Source organism: Poecilia reticulata, chromosome 19, assembly GCF_904066995.2.
Source record: "Poecilia reticulata chromosome 19, P_reticulata-male-v2, whole genome shotgun sequence".
Classification (NCBI taxonomy): Eukaryota; Metazoa; Chordata; class Actinopteri; order Cyprinodontiformes; family Poeciliidae; genus Poecilia; species Poecilia reticulata.
Genome location: NC_088848.1, coordinates 6,061,630 through 6,077,882, shown reverse-complemented (window position 1 = coordinate 6,077,882; position 16,253 = coordinate 6,061,630). Strand labels below are relative to the sequence as shown.

The 16,253-nt window shown below is 36.3% G+C and overlaps 1 protein-coding gene across 1 annotated transcript; it reads left to right on the top strand.

The window, feature by feature from the left end:
- The first annotated feature begins 1,900 nt into the window (after positions 1-1,900).
- On the top strand, positions 1,901-15,237 carry LOC103481353 (glucocorticoid-induced transcript 1 protein-like). Its single transcript, XM_008436757.3, has 8 exons — positions 1,901-2,603; positions 4,138-4,283; positions 5,925-6,026; positions 6,294-6,410; positions 8,702-8,830; positions 8,906-9,074; positions 9,988-10,150; positions 12,568-15,237. The coding sequence occupies exons 1-8, from the start codon at positions 2,480-2,482 to the stop codon at positions 12,842-12,844; spliced, it is 1,227 nt and encodes a 408-aa protein (XP_008434979.2). The 5' UTR covers positions 1,901-2,479; the 3' UTR covers positions 12,845-15,237.
- Positions 15,238-16,253: the final 1,016 nt, after the last annotated feature.

Below are 16,253 nucleotides of genomic sequence, written 5' to 3'. Positions count from 1 at the left end.
CTCCCTTTCACACAGAGGCAGGACATTTATCTCATACAAAGCACGCTGTCCCACTAACACACACACGCGCGTGCACACCCACCAACACCACCCAGCTGGCAGTTATTGGTTGAACAAATGACGACGATGGAGACATATTTTGATTATATGTTATCTTGGAGAAAGTCAAACTTTGTATAGGTAAAAGCACAGTTGGGTGTTACATTTACTTAAGTAACTTTTTTGGAAAAATGTACTTTTAGGAGTATTTCTACTACGCTGTACCTTGGAGTAATTTTACTATGAAGTATTGTTACTCTTACTTGAATAAAATGTCTCGATTCTCTGCCCACTGAATAAAACACAAACAAATTCACCAGACAGACACACATCTGCAGTTATTGAAAGAAACTGATTTGGGAATATTTTCTTTTGCCTGATTTTGTTATTTTTTGTTACTTATATGAATTATTGTCATTTTCTTCCTTAAAATACACACATTTCCACCTAACTTTATATTTTGGTCTGTCTCATTGTGTTATTTTTAAATATTAATGATTGATAATTTGATCATTTACTCAGTACTTGAGTAGATAGATTTGTTACCAAATACTTTTCACTCTTTTAGACAGTTACTTTTTACATTTTACCTGAGTAAAAATATGTTGAAGTAGTGCTACTCTTACATGAGGACAATGTTTGGATACTCTACACACCTTAGGGTAAAAGTACTCTAAAATGTACTCAAGTAATCCTGCAGATTTATGATGTCCTTTTGATTTTTTTCTCTCCTTTTGCTTTGATTTATAGACTTTTTAAAAATCCAGCTGTGCCCTCTTTTTCCTAAGAGACCAGAATCAGTAGTAGTAGATAAACAACTGAACCTTGACGGCCCTGCAGAATCTAGGGAGGGCGTCTGAGAAAGTACAGAGCACTGGACCATGAGAGACTCCTCACATCTTTGTGAACTGTTTGAAAGTTAACATGAAATGCACAACAACCAGACAGGTTAATACAGGTTTCTGCATTAAGCTGTTAAAAGATAGTGTTCTTCATATTACCAATTTATTGTACATGTGTTTATCAATTGTATGTTTCCATATATTTGTGTTTTATTATGTTTCTCACTTCTCTGCCTTTTGTTCTATGCAACGAATTAACAATAAAATGTATTTTAAATGAATAAAAACAAGAAGGAAATGTATAAAATGAAATGGAAATTGAGTGTGACAATGGTTTCACTTTGCTCTTGTTTAGTTGGTCTGCAAGAAATTTCCACCCTTCATTGTGACAGAAAATTCACCTGAACAAAACCTCAAATTAGGGTTGCAGCAAACATTTTGAGGCACAACAAATCAACAACTTTCAAATATGAGGATCTGCTCTTTATCATTCACTCTGGGATCTGCTAATTGGACTGTCTGGAGCTAACTATTGTTAGCAATTAAATATGATAACAATTCTCTCAATTTTATGTTTTTTATGAAAGGAATATGTTGACAAGTAGAAATTTTATAGTTCAATGTCTGCAACTGATTTAATGAGATGCAAACCATCACAATTGTAACTTGTTTATTCCTTTCAATGTTTGGTTTTACAGAGGAGTTTGGCTAGTAGCTTTAAAAACTTGCCAGAAGTTATTTACTGTCATAATTATTTCCTTTTTTGAAAGCAGCCTGTTCATTTATAATGAGGTGGGCATCAATAAAAATGAGAATTTACAGCCCCAACAACATTAAATTTAGCATTTAGGATGATTTTAAACGTAGTAAATCTGTTAATGCGACGTATGAATGGGGGCGGAGACAGAAAATTTTATTGTTTGAGATTTGACGGATTGATGGGGCATTGACCAATAGGGTTCAAGAGCGAGTCCCCACCAGCCAATCAGAAGTCAGAGCTGCGTCTAAGTTTGGCATAATTAAATCCACTCCAGCGTGGTTGCGGTGGAAGTGTTTTGAGTTTGCCATTAAAGCCAGAACACTGGAGGGGGAAGACAACCACGTCTACTTTCGCAACTTTCAAGGCCGTCAAAAACACACTTCGGCCCGAAAAACACATAATGAAACAGGCCTCTAAATGAGCTCTGAAGACGGAGGAGTTGACGTTAGAGTGACTTTTTTTGAAGCTGGAGCTGCTTCCTCGTTCGACAGAGGGGTGAAACATCTCAACATCCTCACAAAGAAACTTTGCTTTGCTAGGCTGCTAACTCGAAAACGACCAAGTCAACAAAAAAAAGTATCACTAGCGACGGCGCTTGCACAATAAAACGTTTATATGTCGAGCTGAGTGACGTTAACTTCTTTAATTCACTGTGAAAGTGTTATGTGTGCGGTTCAGGGGAGAAGTTTGTAACGGTTTCGAGTAATCATCATCATCACTACAGGAGGAAGAGCTGCAGTGGGTAACTTTAGCCAAGCTACGAGCAGCAGCCCAACTCATACATCTGAAGCTGGGCTGCCAGTTTTTAGGTGATTAGTTCAAGCTGGTTCCCGCAGACATGTCCGGCCGAAGTGGAGCTGGACATCCCCGGCCTGGCTCTCTGGGTCCGCAGCCCCTCAAGGCGACTGTTCCCTTCAGGCTGGCCAGCAAACCGCGACCGAACCGGAGGGATGGGAAGTCAGGTATGGACTCAAAACACCTGTTAAGCTCTGACTGGAAACAGAAACTTGTATAACATCACATCAGTCAAGGATGACGAGGATTTTTTACACAACTTTTACTCCGGAAAGGTGTCACATTTATCCCCCCTAAACTATTTTTTAATAGGAAAATTACTCCAGACAATTAATGCTTTAAATGCAAAATATTTTTGACTTATTTAACTGTAATCTGGACATGATCTGTAATTCTAGATCAGAGCCATATTTGCTCTCAGTACAGCTGAATAAAACTCGTCAAGAGCTGCAAATGTTTAGAAAAAGGGCGACTTATAATTTGAATAAATGTCTACTGGAGGAAATATGTTACACTTTTTAAACAACCATTTTATATCTATTTTTACGCTTTAAAGTGAAGAAAAAGAAGTCAAGAAGGTTGATATTTGTGGAAAATATTGATCTAAAAACTATTGCTATTTATCATTTTATTGTGGAAATGCACTGAGATAAATTTTTTTTAACTTGTTTATTATTAGTTTAAGTTGTTTATTATGAAAGTTTATTGCACACTACTGTTAACAAACACCTTGCATAGGAATAAATAAGATTATATCAATAATCAAACACTAATGGGCTTTTAATTTAGACTCTTCATGTTGCATTAAATGTTAGGTAAACAAATAGGAAGTGAGTAACATGTACTGAGAGTCTGGATGTGATTTTTCTATTTGCAAAATAAGTTTTAATTTCTTTTCTGATCTGGAGAAGTTTCATTCTCCTCCAAAAGGGCAGAAGTAGCTTAAAGGTTACTGCAGTTTCACAAACCAAACCCTTTTCCTGTCGTATTGAATGTATTCATCAGGTGGTTTAAAAAAGTTATTGGTTTTTAACCCAGTAGCACTATATTTAGATACGACCACCAGAATAACTAGTTTCATCAAACTAGCTTTTAAAAAACTGCTCTTATTTGAAACGGGAAAACAATATTTGTACATAGCCTGTTAGTACAGTCTTAAACATTGATTTATTCTTTTGTACGCATGAATTTAAAATAGGAGCTGTTGTGTTTTTTTATAGTGTAACATTATGAATGTAACAAACTGATATTTGCTGGGTAATTAGTCAGCCTGTGTAACCTCAATGGGTGTGGTTCGTTCAGTTTTCACACCATGACTGTCTAGGTTTATCGTCTGTTTCTGGGCAGTGAAGTTGAGTAGATTTTTACAGCAACAGGTAGGGGAGGGGCAGTGTTGTAAAACCATGTACAACATCCATATATCTACAAAATAATTGATTAAATATTGGCGATGTTTCTGTGAAAAGTTCTGATGTCCTTATTGAACACTGGTCATCTTAAGATTTGATGAGGAAATTGAGATGCAGATTTTCATAGAAGGAACTTAAATATTTATCTTTTCATTGTCCAGAATGATTCCAAAATATTCAGATTCCCTTACAAAACCGGATGTTTAAACGAAAACATGAATTTCTGAGGTAAAATGTCTAACTTGCTTGCCTTTTTAAAAAAATACATTACGTTTATCTGCAATGTTTGTAGCTGGAAAGCCCAGGCTGCACCAGCTGAGCTCGGGGATGAGACGGACGATGTCGCTGGACGCCATCATCGGGCCGTACCTACAGGGACATTGGCCGAAAGAACCCGAAGTCCACTGCGGTCCGTCTTGCAAGGACAAATCAACCCAGGTGTGCTCTAGATGGAGATTAGTGTGAGAGTTAATCAGCAATAAATTGACTAGTCCAGGGGTGGGCAATCCTGGTCCTCGACCTCCGGTGTCCTGCAACTCTTAGATGTCTCCCTGGTCCAACACACCTGGATCCAGTAGCTGAATCACCTCCTCAGTGCAGCCAGGTTCTCCAGAGTCCAGCTAATGACCTCATTATTTGACTCAGGTGTGTTGAAGTAGAAATGCACCTAAAAGTTGCAGGAGACCGGCCCTCGAGGCCTGGAGTTGCCCACCTCTGGACTAGTCTCATAGTAAATTAACAATGTGATCATTTCCATTCGTTAAAGAGAAGCTTCCCTTTAATATCAACGGAAATGCTCCATTTTGAAACTCGATAAATCTTACTGGACGATAAATCGTCCCGGAGGTTATTGCAATAAACAATATTGTTGTTTTTGAGATCATTTTCAATTAATATAATGATAATGACACATTCTCAAAGATCGATAAACTTTAAAATCTAGAGAACGTTTAACTCTGGAACTGGAAGTCATTTTAAATATCCAAAATAAACAACAAATATAATCTCTGTAAACAAAATTATCCTTCAAAAGACGGGCTGTCTGAGACCAAAGCACCCGAATGAAAACTTTTCTCATACAGAGAGAGAAAATAAAAAAAACAAATAATGGAAATTATTGATCTTGTTTTAATTTATAATGTGATTAATTGATTTTTTGCTACATTTGACACTCAGTGAGAAGTAGCTAGTTTGCACTTTCTGCCACTTTTGCCTGAATTATAATTGTTTGAAATGCAGTTTTGGTTATTGAGACTTAATAATCCATTTTAATTATTGTTGTTTTGTTTGTTCCTTTTGTACATTTAACATATTTTCCAGTTCCAGTGTTAAATGTTCTGTAGAAATGTACATTTGAGATGTTGTACCTGCATCAACATGTTTTTATTTCTAGTTGAAAATGGTCTCAGAATGACAATATTATCATTTACCGCAACAACTTCTGCAGAATTTGTTATTGTAGGAGTTTAAAAGTGAGTAAGAGGAATAAGTTTGTCACAACTTTGAGTTTATTTTGTTAAAGCTCTGCATGGATTTACAGTTTAGTTTAATTTAAATGGACAGATAGGTTTGAGTCATGGTGTCTATTTATTACCTTGCAGTTTTCTGCAAAGATAGAAGTGAGACGGTGAGCAGAAGGAGGGGAGGGAGAGCGAGAGAGGGGGAGGCAGTGTCCGGTGCTTGCACAGCTATTACATAGTGTGAACCACAGCCATGAGAACGGTGACTGAAGTCAGCTGATGAGGCTGTTCTGGCTGCACCCATCCTCTCTGCTCTGTGTGTGCAGGCCCTCGCCACTGCTCTTCGGTTGCCCACATCCTCCACCCGCTCTGTTTTTCAGTTTCTCCTGCTCTTTTGCTCTTCTAGAAGTGTGAAGAGCATGTCTGTGGGTGTTAACTGTTTAAAATATCAAGTCAAGAACACGATAAAACCACCTTATCTGTGTGATCCAGACCAGAGGTTTTGATGTAACGTGAGGTTTATTCTTGTCGCTGTTTTTTGACCAGACTCGGATGATGTGATAATCTGAGTTAAAAATTCACATAAAAAAAAACTTTTTTGTGTGTGTTTTATCTGTAGACTCCGGAGTCATGGGTGGAGAAGTCCAGGAGCAGGCGAGCTAGCACCAGTGGCAGCCACAGACGCTCGGCATCGTGGGGCAGCGCTGAGCATCTTCGAGAGGTCAGTCTCTGCTTTTATTCCTCAGCAGGTTTATAACTCTGGATTCAAGTGGCCAGGCTCATTAAAAAAACACTTTTCTGAGCAGTGATCTCATCTGCTGCTCGGAAACTTCCTGTTTTCTCACCTACATGCACATAAAAGTCTGGTTTCAGCATATTTCAACTGTTATTTGCAGATGATTTTTATTTTTTTTAATATGCATGACTAAAGCTATCAATGCCGACGAATGCACAAATGTGATTGGCTGTAACCTGTGTTATTTTGCAGATTGCCAAACTGAAACAACAACTGCAGCAGGGCAGCAAACCTGCAGCCTCTGGGGTGCATGACAAAGATCGTCAGTGTTGTTATCCTCATGGGAGCTGCAGCCTAGGAGCAACTCAGGTACTTTACCATCATCACCAAACAAACACAGCGGCCCTCTGAGACTGCACAGTCTTCTACTACGACTGTCTGCTGTGTCCAATTTTTGAATTTATACGTTGAGTGTGCAACTATTTACAGGAAGTGACTGAATTAAAACACTGAAGCAACAGGAAGATCACTACATCACATGTGCTTCTTCTTCTTAGGAAGAAAGGCATAGTTCTGCTTTTGAGCACAGCTGGTCATTTTGTAGTGTTTGGTAATTGCATGCTTGATTTGGTTTTTGAGGCTTGTGGTCACAATTGTTTAAAATAAAGTCAATTCATAGTATTTACTGGCTGTTTTAGCGTAACAAAGGCAGTCATGAGCATTCTAGGCTCATTTCATGATTTATTGTTGTGGGAAAGACTTAAAAATGCATCACGTCACACTTTCATAACAACAATTAGTAAATTAAACCATAGCTTTTACTTCCTGATGCAACAAAAGTGTTGTTTCTTTAAATTCTGTCTGCTAATAATGGTTTAAACCCACAAGGAAACATCGATATGAGCTGAATTATCAACAAGTTGTATCAGAACCGAGAGCAAACAAGCTAGCATTAGCCTAGCATCTCAGCAAACTCCTTCCTGTGCAAAGATTCTTAGCAGAGTTGGATGCTTGTTTACTGAAGAGTTTTTCTAGCCGAGTCAGTTAATCTGTTAGAAAAATTAAGCAACAAGTTGTTTTTTTTTAGGGGAAGTATAATTGAAACGTAACAGCTTTCTCAAACTCAGTTCTCTGGGTTTTTAAAGTTTTTCATTCCTATATTGCAAAGTTTTGCAATGTGCAGCAACGGCCATTGCAAATCCGTTTTTCTGATGTTGTTTTTTTCTCACATCGTTTGAGTATACTGAGACCAAGCACTCGATAATGAGAAGCTGGGATTGTGGAACCAAAGAGGCGTGGCTTAGAAATCCAGTCTTTGCTCAATAAAATGTCACATTCATTCTGCAGCCGTTTCTCACCCCTTCCATTGTAATCTGTATTTTTTTTTAGTGCAAATCATAAAATTTTATTTACACTGAAGAAATTAGCTTAATTGCATGAAAAACTATTAAGCTAATCATTGTTTCAAGCTAAATTTCTGATAAAATTGGAACAATTTCCTACAGTTTAATATCAGATATTGGCTACATGCATTGAGTTTTTCTTTTTCTGGACTTTTGACCTTATTGGATTTGGACATTTTCGTGTGAACCTTTCATTTTCTTTTCTTGAAAGATGAAAGAATGATCTTTTTCGACACGGGGAAAATGACGTGCATTCAAAACCACCACTAGAAACATTAGCTGGTGTTCTGGATGCTTCAGTCGTTTACAATGTTGTGAAGGAATTTTGTCCCATTCTTCTTTACAACTCGGTTACATTTCAGCAGAAAGACATGGCTTCATTGTCCTGGTGATGACCCAGTTCTGGCCCAACTTCTGTGTACAGAAGGATGCAGCAGGATTAGGTTTAGTTAAGTTTAGTTTGTAGCAAGTATTTTTATAATTTCTAGATATGAGTAGAAGTTAAAATACTCTCATCTCATATATTTAAATGTTTACTTTTTTTTTTAAACTGCTACAGTACAACCTTTTCTCCATTTTTTGTTTCCAATCCCTTTTTATAGCAGTTGATTGTTCTAGAATATGTTATTAGGGCTGTGTAATTTTATCAATTCTACGATATTGATTTTTTTCCTCAAAGTATCGATTTTTCATCTGCAAGTATCGATACGTGAAATCCTTTGAGTTTTTATGTAAAATCCACATGAATTAAATGACAGCTATCATACATTACATTTTTACGCAATTGCACATATACTTTAAAAATGACATTTACTGAAACGACCGGTTACAATTAATTAAATAGTGAAACTAAATGGATAAATTACATTATGATATATTGAGTAAGACAAAAAAGACAAAAATGGTTTTTCTGCATATCCAAATGCACAAAGTGGGTGGAGCTAAGAGGCTAGTGGGTGGAGCTAAGAGGCTAGTGGGTGGAGCCACATCTGCAGATGAGTTCCTTTAAATCGAGACTAAGAAGCCACCTGTGTAGAATCGAAACTTGACAATTGGCTGTGTTTTATAACTGTGTTTTTTTGTGTGTTTTTACGATGTAACGCGTTTGAACTGCCTTGTTGCTGAAATGTGTTTTGCAAATAAACTTGATTGATTAATCTATATCAAATAGCTGAACTGGTAATTTGTGTGGTTGTTGAGCTGAAGTCAAGAGCTGCCTTTACTAAAAGTTAAGTGGATTTGTGTTTGTGTCCACAGACCCAGCCGGTTCCCATCCCCCTCTCCCCTCTCTCTACTCTGGTTCCCCGCCTGCGCTGCAGCGTGGAGGGCCTCAACCAGGAGCTGGAGGGCATGTTCATCAGCCAGTCTCCTCCCCCACAGCACAGGGTAGGTGTCTCTCATGTCTCCTGTCCTCAGAAAATCACAGTGATGCCTGACTTATTTTGTTCTCCTTCTCGTCAGCTGCTTGAAGTTCCAGACGGTCACCGCGCTCCGGTGCCTCTGCACAGCTGCAGCAGCGGTTCGCAGAGCGACCGCGCCACCACACCCTTCTCCTCCTCCTCCAACTGCTCCTCCCCATGCACCTCACCTCCATCTAATGCTCTAGATGCTCCTCTGGACCCTCACCAAGGCTAGTTTATATAGTTTATTATGCAAAATAAATCAAAATTTGGGATGTTTTTACACTTGCATTTGGCTTTTAAAATCAGCCCAAGTGCTTAAAAATAAGTTAATGTGTTTTTGGTGTCTGGAAAACGAGCCGTTTCAAAAACCTTAGCTCTCATTCAACGCTCACTAAGCCTGTCTGTTGCAACCACTAATTTTACTGGACAATAAATTGATGCAGAACTTGTCGCGATAAATGATAATATTGTTGTTTTGAGAATATTTTCAAGTAAATAAATCAAGAATACATTCTCAAAGATCAATGAACTTTAAACTGTAATGAACATTTAACACTGGAAACGGAAGACATTTTAAATGTTCAAAATAAACATCAAGTAAAATTATTTTTGAAGTATCTTTAAACAAAATATTCCTTCAAATAAAGGGATAATTGAGACAAAAGCACCAAACTGAAGACTTTTGGCATCCAGTTTTTGGTAGACAAAACCAATACATTTTAATTTTGTCACGTTTGGTTATCTGTTTTACTGCCGTATGTGCTGTACAATGGCTGCTGGAAAAGAAAAGGGCTTTGTTGTTGACTTTTCATCCAGAAAATACTCCTTGTACTCTTGTTGGTTGTGCAGGAGGTTCCACTTCTGCTTTTCAAAGATGCACGATTGTATAATTATGCATCAGTTTGCAGCCATTTTCATGTGGCCAGAAGCTGTTTGTTTGGATTTAAAGTGACAGAGCCCTAAAACGGCTCATTCACTGAATGGACTAAATTCTCATTATCTAAGAATGATTTTGACTAAAAAATATGATGAAACTGTTTTGTATAAACTCATCCTAACCTGGTAAAGGAAGAGTAATGTGACTCCTTTAATGAAGCAGCAAACAAATACGTCATTTCCATTTTTTTCCTTTTGTTTCAGGCTCAGTAGAGAAGTGTCCGCTGTCTCCAGTGTCCTCCCACAGTGAGGCCGAGCTCAACCAGCCGCCACAAATCTCCTCCTCTCCAGGACTCAACAAAAGCTTCTGCTTCCAGCGAGAACCTCCAGAGGGCTGCGAGAAGGTCCGAGTCTGGGAGGAGTTCAGGTACCGTTCTGCTGCCGCAGGGACATCCAGAGAATCTGAGTTTAGGCAGCAACAAGACCATAGATGTCCTGAAAGGGCTGCTTGTAGCAAAATGCATTGATAAAACCACCGGTTAACAAAATATTTGTAGAAATAATTAATAAATATCTGCTTATGTTGTTTATTTGGCAGTTATACAGTTAAAATGTTTTGATTTGACTGATAAAATTATATTTAAGCTCATAAATTTTAATTAGAAAAGGAAACGGGTAAAGTAAATCTAAAGTTTTAGGGTTGCAAACAAAGTTATACTCAAGTAAGAGTAGTGTTACTTCAAAGTATCTTTATTCAAGTAAAAGTAGATAGTATTTGATAAAAGGTTTAGTCAAGTACTGAGTCATTTAATATTTAAAAATTACATAATAATATAAAGTTAAGTGGAAATGTAGGTATTTTAAGGACAAAAATGACAATAATTCATACAATTAACAAAAAATAACAAAATAAGACAAAAGAGATTTTTTTCAAATTAGTTTCTTTCAATAAAAAACTTTACCAAAAACTGCAGGTGTCTGTCTGGTGAATTTTTGGCTTAAACATGTTTGCTTTTCATTCAGTGGGTAGAAAATCCAGAAATTTTACTCAAGTAAATGTAAAAAGTAAATTGTAGTAAAAATACTCTTAAAGGTACATTTAAAAAAATATTTTAATCAAGTAAATGTAACTGAGTAAATGTGACAAGTTACTGCCCTACTCTGATTGTAGCTAATGATTAATTTTAGTTATCGATTAATCTATTGATTATTGTGACGTTTAATCCTTTTTAAAATGGCACATTCTGTAGATTTTTCTTTTAAGCTTAAAACATCCAAATAAAAAAATAAATGTTTTAAATAGGAAAATAAACATTATTTTGCCTGAAATGTAGCAAAGGATTAATCTGCATCTAAAAATACTTCTAACATTGACTTGTATGACTCGTATGTTGATTTAAAAAAAAAAATATATATATATATATATATATATATATATATATATAAAGTGATTGATATGAATATTTGTGCATAAAAAACAACTGAATGTTTACATGAAATGAACAAAATGTCCAAATAACAGCAGGATTATTATTTGATCCTTTAACAGAAACGGTTTAGGTTCAGATGAGTCTGACACATCAATCTTTTCTGATGAGCAGCGTAAAATTGGATTATTTTTTAGTTATTTATTTAAATAAACTGAAAAAAATGTTTTTATCGTAGTTCCTGCTCAGCCTGGGAGAATATCTGGTTTCATTTCCACTTTTCATTATGTGTGGAAATTGTTTTGCATTATTGACTGAAAATGAGCTGAACTGTTGAAACTTATTAAGTGTAAAATCACTAATAGGAAGTGAAGCTGCGTCTTTATTCCTGTTTGTCTTGGTTTTAGTCTCTCACTCCCTCTGACTCATGAGTTAAACTAACAGCTTCTGGTTTACAGTGACAACATTTAGCTCCTTTCTCAGGCACATTGCACATAATTTGATAATCTGTTGGTAATCTGAACATTCATGACTCTAAACCAGAATTATAAAAGTTTTAGGTTTTTCATTGAGGTTTAGTTTTGATTGTGATTCTGTTTATTTGTTAAATATTGTTTAGTTTTCAGTAGTTATAGTGATAGTTTTAGTTTTTTCATACTTTGGTCTAATTTTAGGTGCAAAATTCAAAAATGTCGAAGTTTGTTATTGTGATTGGGTAACGAATACTGAACAGAAAATACTAATTTTTAAAAAATTTTATTGATTTATTGCTAATCAATTGTCCAGGTAAGAGCAGCACTGCTTCAACATTTACTTTTACTTCAAGTAAAATTAAAAATATACATCCAAGAAATTACTCAAGTTAAAGAGTATTTGTTAAAAAATTTATTCAAGTACCAAGTTACTAATCAGATTATTAATCATTTAATATTTAAAAATGATAAGTGGAAATGTTGGTATTTTAAGGACACAAATGACACTAATTTACATAATTAACAAAATCAAGCAAAAGTTTCCAAATCGGTTTCTTTCAATAAAAAACTTATAAACTTTAGCAAAAACTGCAGCTGTGTGTCTGTGTCTGGTTAAAACATGTTTGTTTTTCATTCAATGGGAAGAAAATCCTGAAATTTTACTGAAATAAGAGTAGAGATACTTTATAATACTCAAGTACTCAAGTAAATTTAACTAGTTACTTCCCAACTCTGGTGTTTTCTCTCAACTTTTGCTGTCATCGTTTTGCCACCAGGAGGAAAATGTTTACTAAACGTAAACTAAAATGAATTTCACATCAGTTTGAAGGTTAATGAATATATTAATAAACATGTTATCGCTATAATTTCAGTATGTTTCAGTTAAATATTTTAGTTAACGATGATGACCTCGATCCAACTCCAAGTCCTGCTCTCTCCTGCAGTATCCCACACCACCACAAGGAGGCCCCGGTCTCCTCCTGCCCCGACCCCAACAAGGTGAACTTCACGCCCCACGGCGGCTCGGCCTTCTGCCCCGTCAGCCTGCTGAAGCCCCTGTTCCCCTCCATGGACCTGCTGATCCGCAGCCTCACAGTCTCTCCCGTCGGGAACTGCTCCAGCCAGGGAGCGCCGTCCGCCGGGAACCGCGGCGCCTCCCCGGATCCGGCCGCCGCCTCCACCGTGCTGGGAGACGCTTCGGGAGAGGCGCTCGCCTTCTGATCGCAGCTGCAGCTCTTTTCTGTGAAAATGATGATGCAAATGTTTACCTGGACCAGGACAGGTGTGTTTGGACTGCTCTTCTTCTTTAGATATAAAATAATCTGATTTATGAATAACTCTGGAGGAGGGCAGATAAATTACGTGGTAGTGTAAAACACCCCTGGTGAAATTTTAGGTGTTTTTCCTGATAAATCAACTCTTTCCACCTTTTATTGTGACTTCTTCTTTAAGTCCAATGCACTTTCAGTCAAATTTAATTTAATCCAAATTCATTCGTGTTTGTAAATCTACATTTAAGCCCCGAATTATTAATATTTCCTGACACATTTGAATTTAAATCTCACCTTAAACCAAAAAGTTATTTCTCAAGATAAAACTGTAAAAATACTTTTATATTAAAAATATAATATCGCTGTATTTATTTACATTTCCATAAAAAATGGTGTTGCAAATTATTTATATCAGTAATCGGTTTGAGAGTCTGGCTGAGCTTCACAAACATTCAAATTACATTCACATCCCAGTAAAATTTAAATAATATAATTTGATGCAATAATTTTGTGCTTAACTGTATGTTTGGACTTCTAATTTTTATTGCGTAAAAATTCATGAAAGTTGTCAGAAATGTATCAACCATTATCATAAAAATGAAACCAAACCCACAGCATAATGATACCACCACCATGTCTTGATTCCCTTCTTCTTAGTCTAGATATATGGATAATAGAATATATCGTCTGATACAGAATCAGTGCTGCTGTTGCCTTCCTGACGGGTTCACATTTTTGCTTTATTCTTGTTTTGGCTTTATTGTTTTTGGATAACTTTCTCCTGGTGAAATGTTATGGAAAATAATGCTGAGGAATTTTATTTGTAGCCTTCTTATGACTGGTACCTTTAAACAATGAGCTAACAGATTCACTAGAAAGATGGTAGAAAATCTGAACGTAATCAAAACAAGAGGTCACTGCTGCTTTTTCCCCCAAAATCTTTTCTCTTTAACAGATCAGTTCAGAATTTGTTGCTCTAAAAGTGGAAAGTTTTGGTTATTTATCAGGATTTCCTTTAAAAAAACGACATTTTACCAGGGGTATGAACACTTCTGAGCTCAGTCGAAACCCAAAGGAAAGACTTAATAAGCTACAACTTGCATCCAAGAACTCAAAACGTTTAAATTTGGGTCAATCAGTTTTATTTTCCAAAGAAATTTGTGGCCAAAAACGAAACATAGAACAGAGCTTTGACTTTACTGACTTCACTTCCTGCCTAGATCCTCCTCTTTTTTTACGTTTGTCCAAAATATCAGGAGTCTAGGTCTTCTGAGAACACTCACCTATTATTAAATTGAATTTTCTTCCTTTTTCTAGGTATTCTAAGATATTTATGTGTAACTGGATGTTGCTAGTGCATGACAAATCAGCTGGTAATCTTTGCTTGACTCAAGAGAAGACAATGAAATCCCTTTTATTATTATATTTAGCTGAAGGGAAATTTCCGTTTGTTGGAGTTGGGTAGAATTTATACCCAAGAGCTTCAGCTTCCTGCTTTAAGGTAGTTTGTTGTTTTTGTAGAAATATGTATGAGTTGGTAGTTAAAGATGTTGTTTTTCGATGTTGGTGTATCGAGAACACACCAGGTAGGTGTGTTTTTGACGCCATGTTGATAGTTTTGAGGTTTTACGGCCTAGTTGACTACCTAACCAGTTTTAGTGGTATAGATGTGTCGCCTTTCATGTTTGCTTTGATATGTTTTCGTTCTGCCAAGCTGACAAGTCGATCAACTAGTTTTATTTCCGGTAGACATGTTTGCACAGATTGAACTGCTACCTTCGAGTTGCAATTCTTTTTTTTTTTTTTATTTACATTCATACTTTTTGTACTTCATTGTAAATCTTAAGAGTAGTAAAGTGTATTTTGTACGTCTTTATCAGTTACCTGCAGCATAAGCTAAAAGGAAAAAAAAAAAATCTCCTGTTATTTCTAGTTTTGTTGATGTTCGTTTGTGGCAGGTTTTTCATCATCGGGTGGAGTTTTATGCACTTCCAGGAGAGGATGTTTGTTTTTTTCCCCACTTTTTACATATTTCTGGGTAAAGTGTCTGACAGATTTGTGTGTGTGTGTGTGTGTGTGTGTGTGTGTGTGTGTGTGTGTGTGTGTGTGTGTGTGTGTGTGTGTGTGTGTGTGTGTGTGTGTGTGTGTGTGAGAGTGTGAGCATGGTGATGGAAACTTGATTGATCTTTTGACTAACTTGTAGGTTTTTTATTATTATTAAAAATACAGAATAGAGTTGTTGTTTCCCATTTGATACAAAATGCTTCCTTTCTGTTTGGATGTTGGGAATTTGCTGTTTTCTCAGGTTCTGTGTTCTGTCCACATAAACAGTGTGACGATAAACTCTGGTTTCTGTCATTTCTCCACTTCGCTCAAATTTTTTACCACATCTGTCAAAAGAAAAGCAAGCTAGAATCAAGCAAATAAAGTAGCCCATTTTTTTTCATTTTTCAAAATGGATATTTATTGTCGATCCAAAAGTTAAGAGGGATTAGGGAAGTTGCAAATAAAATACGCCGCCTTTTACTTTAATAATAAAGTAAAAATAAATTTCTGCCAAAATCTTCAGAAGTTTAGTGATTCATCTCAGAAATTTTCTAGACAAACACTTTCAAAAGTCAAACATTTTCAACACTTGAAACTCAGAAATTTCCTAATTTTTTTCGAAGAAATTTTCTGAGATTAATTTAAAATTGGACTCTTTTGGCAGAAATTTACTACTTCCTACTTTTTTCTCTCTTTACGATTACATGATTGTAGATTTTGCACATTTGTTGTATTAAAAGAAAGTCTTGTAGGGTTTGACTTTTCTCTTTTTTGGCTTGATTGACTTTATTTTCACTAATAACACAATTTTGGTGACTTTAAAAAACTTGCTAAATTTAGCAAAGAAAAGCTAATTAGTTTTTTCAGGAAAGGTCTCTGGATAACTGTAGATTTTCATTCTCTTTTAAAGTTTAAAGTATTCATCTATAGGACGATGAATACTTTGTCAGAAAATTATGTTGGTAATTATTTAACCCTTTATTTAAAAACTTGCATCACTTTTGAATTGCAGTTTGAGGGGGCTGCACAAAATCAGTCCAAGGGCCACAAAAGGCCCCCGCGCAACACTTTGGACACCCCTGACTGGGTCTCTAATGTACAGATGTAAAAAATAAAAAAGCTGTTATTAAAACTTCTGCATTTCATGTTGAATCCAAAGTTTTCAGATCTGACCAGCGCAAATGCAAACTCCGACTCTTTAGCGCCCTCTGCCGGTGCGTGACCCATGCGGGCGTTTTGAGGGTTTATAAAATTTAGTCTGAGCTTTTTTCCTTCTAAGTAAATACGAGTAATAACATTCCCTTCCAGTTGTA